This window comes from Podarcis filfolensis (genome assembly GCF_964270895.1).
Source record: "Podarcis filfolensis genome assembly, chromosome: 13".
Classification (NCBI taxonomy): Eukaryota; Metazoa; Chordata; class Lepidosauria; order Squamata; family Lacertidae; genus Podarcis; species Podarcis filfolensis.
This window is the reverse complement of record NC_139615.1, coordinates 1790850-1803294: the sequence shown is the minus strand read 5'-3', so window position 1 is coordinate 1803294 and position 12445 is coordinate 1790850. Positions and strand designations below refer to the sequence as shown.

Genomic DNA, 12445 nt, shown 5'->3' with positions numbered 1-12445 from the left:
GGCAGGGTTGCCCTATTGCCATAGCTATAATAAACGCTGGGAGGGTCCTTCATGGATTAATCGTTTTATTTAAGAGGTGGCCCCTCACCTGTGTAACAAACAATGCAGAACAGAAGCAAACTCTTGCCGTACAGGTTAAGGAGGGAGGCGAACAGAGAGAGTGACAGGCTTGGTCTGTTACGGGACGGAGAGTTGGAAACCCAAATTGGGGAGAGGAAAAGAGCACACCCACCCTCCTGCCCCCTCGGCAAACACCCCCAAGAGGGGAGCAGGATCCTTCCCCTCTCCCCGACTCACCTCCAGGGAGAGGGACAGCGCCAGGTTGCTCAGCGTCAAGGCCAGCAGGATGAGTCTCCACTCAAAGGGGATGCAAGCCAGCTGGAAAAAGAGGGGGCAGTGAGTCTTGCTTCCTCTCCATGGCACAGGTTCCCAAAATGAGCTAGAGCACCTTCCAGCGGTGGGGGAGTTCCTTAGAGGGACGCTGAGAGCCAAGCTTTGAAAAGCTGTTATCCCTGGCTCACGTTCAGCCAATTTATAGTTGTATAAATGATACCTGGAGGAGCATCTCCACCCACATCGTTCAGCCTGGACACGGAGGTCCAGCTCCGAGGACCTTCTGGCGGTTCCCTCCCTGCAGGAAGCGAGGTTGCAGGGAACCAGGCAGAGGGTCTTCTCGGTGGTGGCACCCTCCCATCAGATGTCAAGGAGTTAAAGAACTATCTGACTTTTAGAAGACATCGGGAGGCAGCCCTGTTTGAAGGTAAAGGTAAAGGGACCCCTGACCGTTAAGTCCAGTCTTGGATGACTCTGTGGTTGCGGCACTCATCTCGCTTTATTGGCCGAGGGAGCAGGTATACAGCTTCCGGGTCATGTGGCCAGCATGACTAAGCCGCTTCTGGCGAATCAGAGCAGTGCACGGAAACGCCGTTTACCTTCCCACCAGAGTGGTACCTATTTATCTACTTGCACTGGTGTGCTTTTGAATTGCTAGTTTGGCAGGAGCAGGAACCGAATAACGGGAGCTCACACCGTCGCGGGGATTCGAACCGCCGACCTTCTGATCGGCAAGCCTTAGGCTCTGTGGTTTAGACCACAGTGCCACCCGCGTCCCTTAGCCCTGTTTAGGGAAGTCTTTAATGTTTGATTGTGTTTTCAATATTCTGTTGGGAGCCGTCCAGAGTGGCTGGGGGAACCCAGCCAGATGGGTGGGGTATTAATAAATATTAATATTAATATTAATATTAATATTAATATTAATATTAATATTAATAATATCATCTGCAAACTGCCCTTCACCTGAAGATCTTGGGGCGGTTCACAGCATAAAAACACAAGGTTAAAGCATTAATCATTTAATTAATGGATTAAATATTACAGCCTCCCCCCCCCGACCAGTCGCCCCACCAAATCGGCAGCCCCAACCAGGCTCTCAGGACCTTAGTGTCGCCCTAGATAAGGCTGCTGGACTTGGGAGTGTCCCAAAATCTGCAACAGGGAGTGCGAGACAGCAGAGCCTCCCCCAGTTGCAGAATCCAGAGGGGGCCCCTCCTGCTCACAGCGTTCTGGGGTGAGTGGGGGGCCACTGCAGGCCCCTTACCTCAAAAAATTCATCCAAGGCGGGGATGGGCCAGAGCAGGAGGAAGAGCAGAAAGCCAGAGGTGGCTGCGAGGGAGACGACAAACAGCGCTGAAAAACAGGAGCAAAGCGTCAGCCAGCGGGATTAATAATAATAATAATAATAATAATAATAATAATAATAATTTATTATTTATACCCCGCCCATCTGGCTGGGCCTCCCCAGCCACTCTGGGCGGCTTCCATAAAAACCAAAAATACACTCACTTCGTTTCATAAAGTTTATACGCTGCTTGATTGTAAAAAGGAAGAAAAAAACTCACCTCTAAGCAGTTAAGAAAGAATAATAGAAGTGAAATAAACAATGAATATCACAATCCTTGTTGTTTTGAAATAATAGCTATTTAACTTATAAACATCAATATTTGTACATCAGTGCTCATTCTTAAAACCTTTTTCTAAAGTCGACCCAAATTCCCTTTCACGAATTCCCCAATTTTCATACTAATAACAAGTTAAAATTGGTTTTTTTTTTTAAATGAACTAAATATAAAAAGGTTAAAAATTGGGGATAAGAACTTGTTGAACTAACAATTTGAATTGGAATATAAGAAGGGGAGGTGTGGGGAAGTCAGGGAAATATGTAATTGAAAATACGGATTGTAAACTTTATGTGTTTTTAATTTTTTTTTCTTTTTTGATTTTTTTATTAAGATGGAAAATTTTAATAAATATTTAATAAAAAAAATAAATGAAATAATAGCTATTTAAAATTATCCATAACTATCATGCAAAGGTATTCTTTTTAAAAGAGAGAGCAGCGGCGGGCAGGCATAGAACCACGTTCCCTGAAAACCCAAAGCCACGCGGAGTCGAGCAATCGCTTAACCTCCTGATCCCTTGCTTGAATTTGGGGTTCCCCCCCGAACCGCGTGCGCGTAAACGGGCCCCAAGAGCCCGGCGTGGCGCTGGTGGACTCACTGTTGGTGCGTGTGGGCTGGCGGAAGGGGCGACCTTTGGCAAAAGCCAGCGCCACGGCCACATACTGGAAGCAGGAGACGTAGAACAGGGTGGTGTTTTCGAAGCCACGCACGGAGTCCTCGCCGTCCTCGCCGCTGCCTTCCGGCGCCGACCCTGCGGTGACGTTCGCCGGGGTCGTGCTGTTGGGAAGAAGGCTGCAGGTCCTGGGGGAGGGAGGAAGAGGAGACCCCCGTCAAGCTCGTTCGCTTACACCCCACCTTTCCCGAAAGCTCAAGGCGGCGGACAAAGAGAAAGGCATCTATAATTGCCCAAGAAAGATGTTAAATTATTCTTGTATGCTACAACTGCTGCTCGGATTTTATTAGCTAAGAACTGGAAAACACAACAGTGGAAGATTGGCAGATGAAGATGTTGGACTTTTCGGAGCTAACCGACCTGACCGGAAGAGTCCGTGACCAGAAGGGAGGAGGACTATCAGGAAGAATGGAAGAAATTTAAATATTATTTAGTTAAATACAGATAGGCTTAGGACGTAACTAGGTAATGGATGAATCAATATGGCTAATACTGAATTGGAAAGGAAAATATAACAATGTTAAGTGATTAAGTTAATTTTATAAGAATAGTGGTTTTGGAAAACCGTTAAAATGATATACACTGAAATTCAACCGGGGGATACAAGGAAGTCATTTAACAATGTTATTAAGTTTGGTTTAAATATGGTTGAGATTTATGTTTGTTAGTTGGTTGGTTTTAAAAATTCTTTGGAAAATCAATAAAAAAATTTGAAAAAAGGAAAGAAAGAAAGAAAGAAAGAAAGAAAGAAAGAAAGAAAGAAAGAAAGAATGAAATACATCTATATGCTATATAAATATACAAGTAATGCATTCCAGATGCAGCAAACCACCTTTCCCCCCAGGGGTTTACGATGTGGAAAGCGAACCATGGAAAGAGAATAAGGGATGTATATCTTAAGGACGTAAAACGAGTCTTTTAAATTGTAAAACAGAAAATTTAATAAAAATTATATATAAAAACACAACACGCATCGTAGCAACGAACCAAACCAATATCAGTTAAAGGATTTCTTGAAAGTTTTCGTATGGCACTTAAAAGGTGTGTGATGAAGGTACCAGGCGAGTCTCCCTGGGGAGGGCATCCCACAAACGGGGGGGCCACTGCAGAAAAGGCCGCCCTCTGGAAGAGGCGGACGAGGAGGAGCCTCAGAGCGTTGTTGAAGAGGTGGACCTCAAGGTATTGCGCCCTCCCCTGCCCAGACACCTCGCCCCGGCCACTCACCCGTTCTCCGGGCTGTGGTACCAAGGCTGTCCCTGGACGAAGAGGAAGGCCCCAACCTGAAAGCCCAGGGACAGCAGGATCTGGGTGAAGACGGACAGCAGGAGCTGGGGCGACACCAGGCTGGTGGGAGGCCGTTGGGGCACCAGCTGCCTCCATGCTCGGTTCAGGCTCACTGGCGGGAGGGAGAAGAGGGGTGGGAAGGTGGGGCGGAGGGTCTCGCAGCCCCTTCCCCGCCAGGGGCCCAGCCCACATAGGGTGCTGGGGGGCTGAGGTCCCGTCCCCCCAATTCTGCATGCAGCAGGTCAGCTACCATTCTACCACAGCTGTCAACTTTTCCCTTTTCTTGCGAGGAATCCTATTCGGAATAAGGGAATTTCCCTTAAAAACAGGGAAACGTTGATAGCTATGATTCTACACCCTTGGTCCCTGGGGAGGGAGTGGGGCACACACAGACTTCCCTACGAGCGCCCCCCACTCCAGACCTTTACCAGGGCAAGGCTGACGCCACCAAATTTTATACACGCTTTGTTGTTAACAATAATAATAATAATTTATTATTTATACCCCGCCCACCTGGCTGGGTTTCCCCAGCCACTCTGGGCGGCTTCCAACAGAATATTAAAATACAATAACCTATCAAACATTAAAAGCTTCCCTGAACAGGGCTGCCTTCAGATGTCTTCTAAAAGTCTGGTAGTTGTTCTTCTCTTTGACATCTGGTGGGAGGGCGTTCCACAGGGCGGGTGCCACCACTGAGAAGGCCCTCTGCCTGGTTCCCTGTAACCTCACTTCTCACAGGGAGGGAACCGCCAGAAGGCCCTCGGAGCTGGACCTCAGTGTCTGGGCTGGACGATGGAGGTGGAGACCCTCCTTCAGGTCTACTGGGCCTTTGAGGCCGTTTAGGGCTTTCAACACTTTGAATTGTGCTCGGAAACATCCTGGGAGCCAGTGTAGGTCTTTCAAGACCAGTGTTATGTGGTCTTGGCGGCCGCTCCCAGTTAATATGTTACTACGTAGCTGATTTACCATATTTTTCGCTCTATAAGACGCACCAGACCACAAGACACACCTAGTTTTTGGAGGAGGAAAACAAGAAAAAAAATATTCTGAATCTCAGAAGCCAGAACAGCAAGAGGGATCACTGCACAGCGAAAGCAGCAATCCCTCTTGCTGTTCTGGCTTCTGGGATAGCTGCGCAGCCTGCATTCGCTCCATAAGACGCACACACATTTCCCCTTACTTTTTAGGAGGGAAAAAGTGAGCCTTATAGAGCAAAAAATACGGTAATTGCAAGCCACCCACGCAGGGGGTCCCTGGCCACCTTCGCCCCGGACTTTTACTGCACTGCCATGCCCCTTTAAGCAGTCGTGGCTCCCCTGCCGCAAAGGATCCTGGGTGACGTAGTTTGTTAAGGGTGCTAGAAGGTCCCTGCTCCCCTGGACCACTTACTGGTGAAGGCCAATGACATGATGATGGCCACGTCGATGAAGAGGTACTGCACATCTCCCAGGTTGCCCTGGATCTGGAAGAGAAGGGAGAGGTCGGACGCAGCCTTCAGCTCTCACGCAATCCTGCAAATACCTGTGTAGCCTTATTAGACTTTACCGATTGGTAGGGTGAGCTTTGCTCCCAGAACAGGGAGGAAGGCTTCAAATGACACCGAGGTTGATTCAGAGAAAGAGTTTATTCTGCTCTCCGGATAGCAGAAGGCACTTGCGTGGTCAGTTCACAGCAAGTCGAAAGAAATGAGAGATTCCATGCAGTATATATATCCTCCAGGCACCCTCTCCCCCCTTCCCCAGGAATCCACCCACATCAGCTTATACACGCAGGTTGACATCACAGATGTTCCTGCTCCGGTACTCTTAACCATAAAAGGGTGTTCCTCTTCCTGTATTCCTTATCTAAGAAGGTCACCAACTCTAAAAGTACTCCTGGCACTGTTCCCGGGGGGCTGACAAGGTCTGTGCGTCAGTGTGGTCAGGGGGTAAGATAAGACCCAGATATGTTATCCCTGCTCCACTTTGGAACCGACAAGGCCATTCATTAGGCGTCACGGACTGATAAAGGAGAGAGCTTTGTTTATACAGCTGTGTTCTTGTTATGCGTTTGCTCAAGTGCTCAAGTTAATGGTTTTTAGCTAATGCACCCTTGGAGAAGGAAAAATGAGGATTTTGGGGCCCGTTTCAGACTCCCTGCACAGTCAGATTTTGGAAACCCATTCCTTCACCTGCCCCTGGGAATTTTCCCCTTGCAGGTGCCCCAAAATAAGCTCAGCCCGTTGAGTACGAGACAGTGCATCTCAGGGTTGTGGGTTCGAGTGTTGGCCAAAAGATTCCTGAGTTGCAGGGGTTGGACTAGATGACCCCCAGGAACCCTTTGGACAGTACGGTTCTATTAAATACATCTATTAAATAAACTTCTTCTGGCCACTGTGAGAACAAGGTACTGGACTGGACGGGCCCCCGTTGGTCCGGTCCAGCAGGGCTCTGCGTACGGAAGTCTGGGGTGACAGCAGAACCTCCACGCCTAAGAGCAGTCTAGCCCGGAATACTGGAAGGCAGGAAACCGGAGCATTGTTGCTGTTCTGTACAGGAGGACGGGCTAGGTAGGCCACCTTGAGCCTGATCCAGCAGCCGTGGTTGCCTCGCGCATTTTACTCACCGAGTAGAGGAGCAGGACGCTGAGATACTGGATGATGCTGTAAAGAGCCATGAACTTGAAGACACAGAAGGAGGTGACCAGAGCAGCGCGGCCTTCGCTGGGGATGAGTAATAATAATAATTTATTCTTTATACCCCGCCCATCTGGCCGGGTTTCCCCAGCCACTCTGGGCGGCTCCCAACAGAACACTAAAAACACGATAAAACATCGAACATTAAAAGCTTCCCTAAGCAGGGCTGCCTTCAGATGTATACTAAAAGTTAGATAGCTGTTTATTTCCTTGACATCTAATGGGAGGGCGTTCCACAGGGAGGGAGCCACCACTGAGAAGACCCTCTGCCTGGTTCCCTGTAACCTCACTTCTCACAGGGAGGGACCTGCAAGAAGGCCCTTGGAGCTGGACCTCAGTGTCTGGGCAGAACGATGGGGGTGGAGACGCTCCTTCAGGTATACTGGGCCAAGGCTGTTTAAGGCATTAAACGTCAGCACCAACACTTTGAAATGTGCTTGGAAACGTACTGGGAGCCAATGTAGGTCTTTCAGGACTGATATGTGGTCTTGGCAGCCATTCCCAGTCCCCAATCTAGCTGCCACATTCTGGATTAGTTGCAGTTTCTGAGTCACCTTCAAAGGTAGCCCCACGTAGAGCACATGGCAGTAGTCCAAGCGGGAGATAACCAGAGCATGCACCACTCTGGCCAGACAGTCTGCGGGCAGGGAGGGTCTCATCCTGCGTACCAGATGGAGCTGACAGACAGCCGCCTTGGACACAGAACTGACCTGCGCCTCCATGGACAGCGGTGAGTCCAAAATGACTCCCAGGCTGCGCACCTGGTCCTTCGGGGGCACAGTTGCCCCATTCTTTTCAGGGTCCAACCTCAATCTCAATGAGGAGAGGCGTGTGGCTGTCAGCAAACATGCCGAGGCGAGTGCACTACAAATCCCAGCATGCATTCCGGCCACCCACCCCACCACCGCTGCAAGGAAACCGATTTGCAAGTCCTCCGGATTTCCTGGAGATCCAGCCAGCTGCCACCTACCGGACGAGATCCGGGACGCAGGAGATGTTGGGCGTCTTGGAGGTAAAGGGCGAGGCCACGGAGGCCTCCAGCTCCGAGAGGGAGATCCCAGCGTGGGCCCGCTTCAGCGCCTGAGGAGGAGGAGAAGGGAGGAGAGTTGCAACGGGCCTTACATGCAAGCAGAAACACCCTGAGCTCGGCCCTGGGTGCGAATCTGCCGCTGCCATAACGGAACGCAGGCAGAAGCGGCCTCAGCGACTTACCCCGCAGTCGTTGGCGCCATCCCCACACATCCCCACGTAGTAGCTGGAAGGCAGAATAAAAACCAGTAGAAAAAAAGACAGTCACTGAACCGAGAAATTACACAAAACAAATGAAATACCGTGAAAATCCCTGAAACGAGAGGTAATTGACTAAAAATATTATCTTATAGAAATAAACTAAATAATAAAAAGCAAATAGTTTAAGGAAAAAATTAGAAAAACCTAGAATTGAACGAAGCCTTAATGGCTAAAACTTAAATGGCAAGTTTTAGACACAGCCCAACTCGAAGAAAGCCAAGCACAGTAATAAAGAGTTGAGGACTCAGGTGTGAAAAATTTTTGTATTGCCTTTACAAAAAGGTTTAAAAAACCTAAATGGCACAAATTCAAAGAAAGGAATACAAGATAAGCTGTTTTAGATTTTAAACAAATTCAAGAACAGGGTTGAAACGTTCCCCTGAGTTTACAAAAAATGTTTGAAAACCTAAATGGCAAGTTTTTGTTTTTTTTTAAAGTAATATTTATTAAGTTTTAAAAGATAAAACACAAACAATAACAACAAATAAAAACACAAAAATGAAAAAAAGAAAAATCCAACAATAAACAATACATAAAAACAAATTAAAACATCCATAGTCATACTTTCGTTTGCTTGTTTCTTTGACTTCCTCACACCTCCCTTTTTTGTATTCCGCTTCAGATTATTATTTCAGCAAATCCCTCCCATTTTACCAGAAATTTTGTCTGTATACTTAGCGTACTTTCCTCAACCTTGTTTAAACTTTAAATTAACCACATATAATTACATAAACTCTCACATCATTTACACAAAATCCAGGGAGTGTCTATCCACCGTTGTTCAATCTCGCAAATATTTTACTTTGTTTTACATTAAACTTTGAGCCTAATATATATTTTATACACTTTGAATTTCCCTAATTTTCCCCCTCAGCACCCCCCTGGTCCCAAAAACTGCCTGTCCTTTCCGTCCATTCCCTGATGTCTCTCAATCTGGAAATCTAATATCAGAGGCAAGTTTTAGACACAGTTGGGCTGTTTAGAAACCGTACCTCTGAGTCCTCAATCCTTTATTACTTGCGCTTTGCTTCACCTAGGTCAAGCTAGGATTATAATACTTCAGAGTTTTTGGGAGTTTTACCCCCTTTCTTTGAATTTGGTCGTTTAAGGTTTATGATTTCTCTATTTCCTTCTGAGGAAACTGAATAGTTCAGTTAAATGAGGTTTGTAGCCAGCATCCAGTTAAGGCTTTGTGCAATTCTAGGTTTTTGTTTTGTGGAAGGCAGAATAAGGACGGAGACGGGGTCAGACCCCGAAACCTCCCGGAGCCGGGGCTGGGACTCGGGGAGCCGCAATGGCAGGGAAAGCTACTCACTCCATCTTCTGCAGGGCTTCCACCAGCTGGGTCTTCTGTTCGGGGGCCATCCGGGCATAGACCGTGCCACAGAGGAGCAGCTACAATGGAGGGAGAAGGAGGCTGGTGTCGAACAAAAACCAGAGGCATCGCACCTGGGGCAGCAGTTCTAACCCTAGCTCCCTCCGGAAAGCGTGAAAACCCAGGGAGAACCAGGACAGCAAAGGCAGATGTGGAACTACGGACCTACAGGAAAGGAGATTGCAGGATCCGACTTGGACCTGCGAGAGACAAGGGTTCGAATCCCCACTCTGTGCCCGTGAAGCTCGCTGGGTGTGGCCTTGGAGGCCCTGTTGCTACCGCTTTTAATAATAATAATAATAAATTTTATTTATACCCCGCCCTCCCCGGCCAAGACTGGGCTCAGGGCGGCTAACAACCGATATAAAACAAATTGATTGAAATGCAACTTAAAAACAAGATTAAAATACAGCGTTGAAACATTAAAATGCAGCCTCATTTCAATGGAAACTCAAAAAAGTTTTTTGGGGGATGAAAACGCCAGGTCTTCACGAAAGCCAACTATCCAGACTGGTCCTACGTGGGCCAGAAAAAAGCCAGGGAAGTCCCCAAATAGGAGTTCCATCACAGAAGGAGAAAGGAAAAAAGGAAAGAGGGGGAGGGGATCAAGCTGATTCCGAGCCATAGGCCAGGCGGAACAACTGTGTCTTACAGGCCCTGCGGAAAGAAATCAGATCCCGCAGGGCCCTGGTCTCATGAGACAGAGTGTTCCACCAGGACGGGGCCAGTGTTGAAAAGGCCCTGGCTCTGGTTGAAGTTAATCTAAATTCCTTAGGGCCTGGGACCACTAGGGTGTTGCTATTTATAGACCTTAAGGTTCTCCATGGGGCATACCGGGAGAGGCGGTCCCGTAGGTACGAGGGTCCTAGGCCGTGACTTACCTCGCCGGGTTGTTGTGAAGACAAGGACCTGGGTTCAAATCCTGGCTCTGTGGCCCACAGTCCACCCCGCTTGCTGTTCTCTGCACTGACTGACAACAGCGGCTCTCCAAGGGTTCGGATGCAGGTGACACCTCTCCCCCTACCCAGAGATGCCCCTAGCAGGGTCTAAACCTGCCACCTTCCCTCCCCCCCCCACTCTGCCATACTCTCCAAAGGACGTACCTTGGGCAAGAGATCCGGGAAGTGGTCAAGGATGACCGAGAAGGACTTCCCGCCGACCGCAAAGTGGTAGCTGGTGTCTGGGGGGGCCGCAGGGGGCTGGTCCTCTTTGTCCAGCATCAACTTGATCTCCTGGAGGAAAACAGGAACGCCCAGCCAGATGGGCGGGATATAAATAAATTATTATTATTATTATTATTATTATTATTATTATTATTATTATTATTATACAGTGTGGAAAACCCTCCCTCTCCTAAGACAAGGAGGTCCATCGGTATTAGAGAACAAAGAATGCAGAGAGGAGAAGGTGAGGATTCACTCAGCAGGGGTCAGTAATCTTTTTCAGCAGGGGGCCGGTCCACTGTCCCTCGGACCTTGCGGGGGGCCGGACTATATTTTGAAAAGAAAAATGAACGAATTCCTATGCCCCACAAATAACCCAGAGATGCATTTTAAATAAAAACACACATTCTACTCATGTAAAAACACGCTGATTCCCGGACCGTCCGCGGGCCGGATTTAGAAGGCGATTGGGTCGGATCCGGCCCCCGGGCCTTAGTTTGCCTACCCACGATTCGGAGTAATAAATCCTCTCCTTGCGGAGGGGTGTGGATTTTTGCTTGCAACCAGATGACTAAATAAAAAGGACTATAAACTGCTCGTTCCTTCTTTGTCTTTGAAGTTACCAAAGGGAGAGCAGGATTCCCCACGCCTGACCCGGCGCCCGTGACTTGCACCCCCTGGGGAGACCGGAGGCAGCAAGCGCTTCCGAATCCCAGTTGCTGGAAATGGGTGAAGGGGTGGGTGGGAGAGTTGCCTCTTGGGCTCGGGGTCAGACTGGATGGCCCTTGGGTACCCCGCTCCAACTCTACGGTTCCAGGAACCCTGCTTGCAACTGTTCGGATGCTGCACTAGATGATCCGTTGGCCTGATCCTGCAGGGTCCCCTTGCGTTCTTAATGCCTGCCCCCCCCAAAAACAAGCCATAAAAGGGGGTGTTGCCGCTGCAGGCGTCTTGAAGGAGCCTAACCTCCTTGCTCGCCTTGTCCGATATTTCCAGCGCAGGGAGCTCGTCCGCGTACTGCCAATGGATGGTGGCCGGCTGCCCGTCTCTGGGAGGAACGGCCTCGGTCAGAATCACTTTGCCCTTGGCGGGGATCATGCCACATTCGCGACCCACCGAGATGGCCGTCAGCAGGTTATCTCCTGGCCAGGGAGAGGAGGAAGAGGAGGAGGAGGAGGAGGGGCAGGGAGAAGAGAAAGACCGTCACAGCAATGCAGCAAATAATAATAATAATAATAATAATAATAATAATAATAATAATAATAATTTATTATTTATACCCCACCCATCTGGCTGGGCGGCTCCCAACAGAACACCAAAATACAATAACCTATTAAACGTTAAAAGCTTCCCTAAACAGGGCTGCCTTATGAAGTCTTCTAAAAGTCTGATGGTTAGTCTTCTCTTTGACATCTGTTTTTTTTTTTATATAAAATATTTATTAGGGTTTTACAAAAAACAGAGATTTACAGAATAAAAAGAAAGCAAAAAAAAAAAAAAAAGAAATAAGGAAAAATACAAAAAATACAAAAATACATTAAAAAAAAGAAAGTACAAAATACAAAAAAACAAATAGATAGGAAAAAATTAAAAACAAATCCATTTTTTGATATCTTTAAGCTCATTTGCTTGTTTCCTTGACCTCCTCACACCTCCCCTTTTTGTATTCCCATTTACATAATCAATTCAGCAAATCCTTACCCTCTTTCATCAACTCTATATCTTAACATATTATAACTCTATATTTTCATCCATTATCAATCCATTTTTGCATATTCTTATTAACCTTGTTGCTAATGCTACTTAATTTCAATCCAGCATCATTTTAACATTCATTAATTTTACAGTGTTTCTGAAGATAGTCTTTAAATTTCTTCCAATCTTCTTCCACCAACTCTTCTCCCAGGTCTCGGATTCTGCCAGTCATTTCCGCCAATTCCATATAGTCCATCACCTTCATCTGCCACTCTTCCAGGGTGGGTAAATCTTGTGTCTTCCAATACTTTGCAATAAATATTCTTGCTGTTG

At 47.6% G+C, this 12445-nt stretch overlaps 1 protein-coding gene across 2 annotated transcripts in view; it reads right to left on the bottom strand.

The window, feature by feature from the left end:
• LOC310746763 (polyamine-transporting ATPase 13A3-like) overlaps window positions 1-12445 on the bottom strand; it is a 58060-nt gene that overhangs the window by 5920 nt on the left and 39695 nt on the right. For both annotated transcript variants that reach the window (XM_083580798.1, XM_083580799.1), the window contains exons 21-31: window positions 11384-11559; window positions 10358-10486; window positions 9195-9274; window positions 7802-7844; window positions 7560-7669; window positions 6520-6616; window positions 5305-5377; window positions 3856-4027; window positions 2557-2759; window positions 1598-1686; window positions 298-378 (exon numbers count right to left, since the gene is read on the bottom strand). In XM_083580798.1, the coding sequence (XP_083436924.1) occupies window positions 298-378; window positions 1598-1686; window positions 2557-2759; window positions 3856-4027; window positions 5305-5377; window positions 6520-6616; window positions 7560-7669; window positions 7802-7844; window positions 9195-9274; window positions 10358-10486; window positions 11384-11559 (1253 nt within the window). The remainder of the gene's footprint in view (window positions 1-297; window positions 379-1597; window positions 1687-2556; window positions 2760-3855; window positions 4028-5304; window positions 5378-6519; window positions 6617-7559; window positions 7670-7801; window positions 7845-9194; window positions 9275-10357; window positions 10487-11383; window positions 11560-12445) is intronic.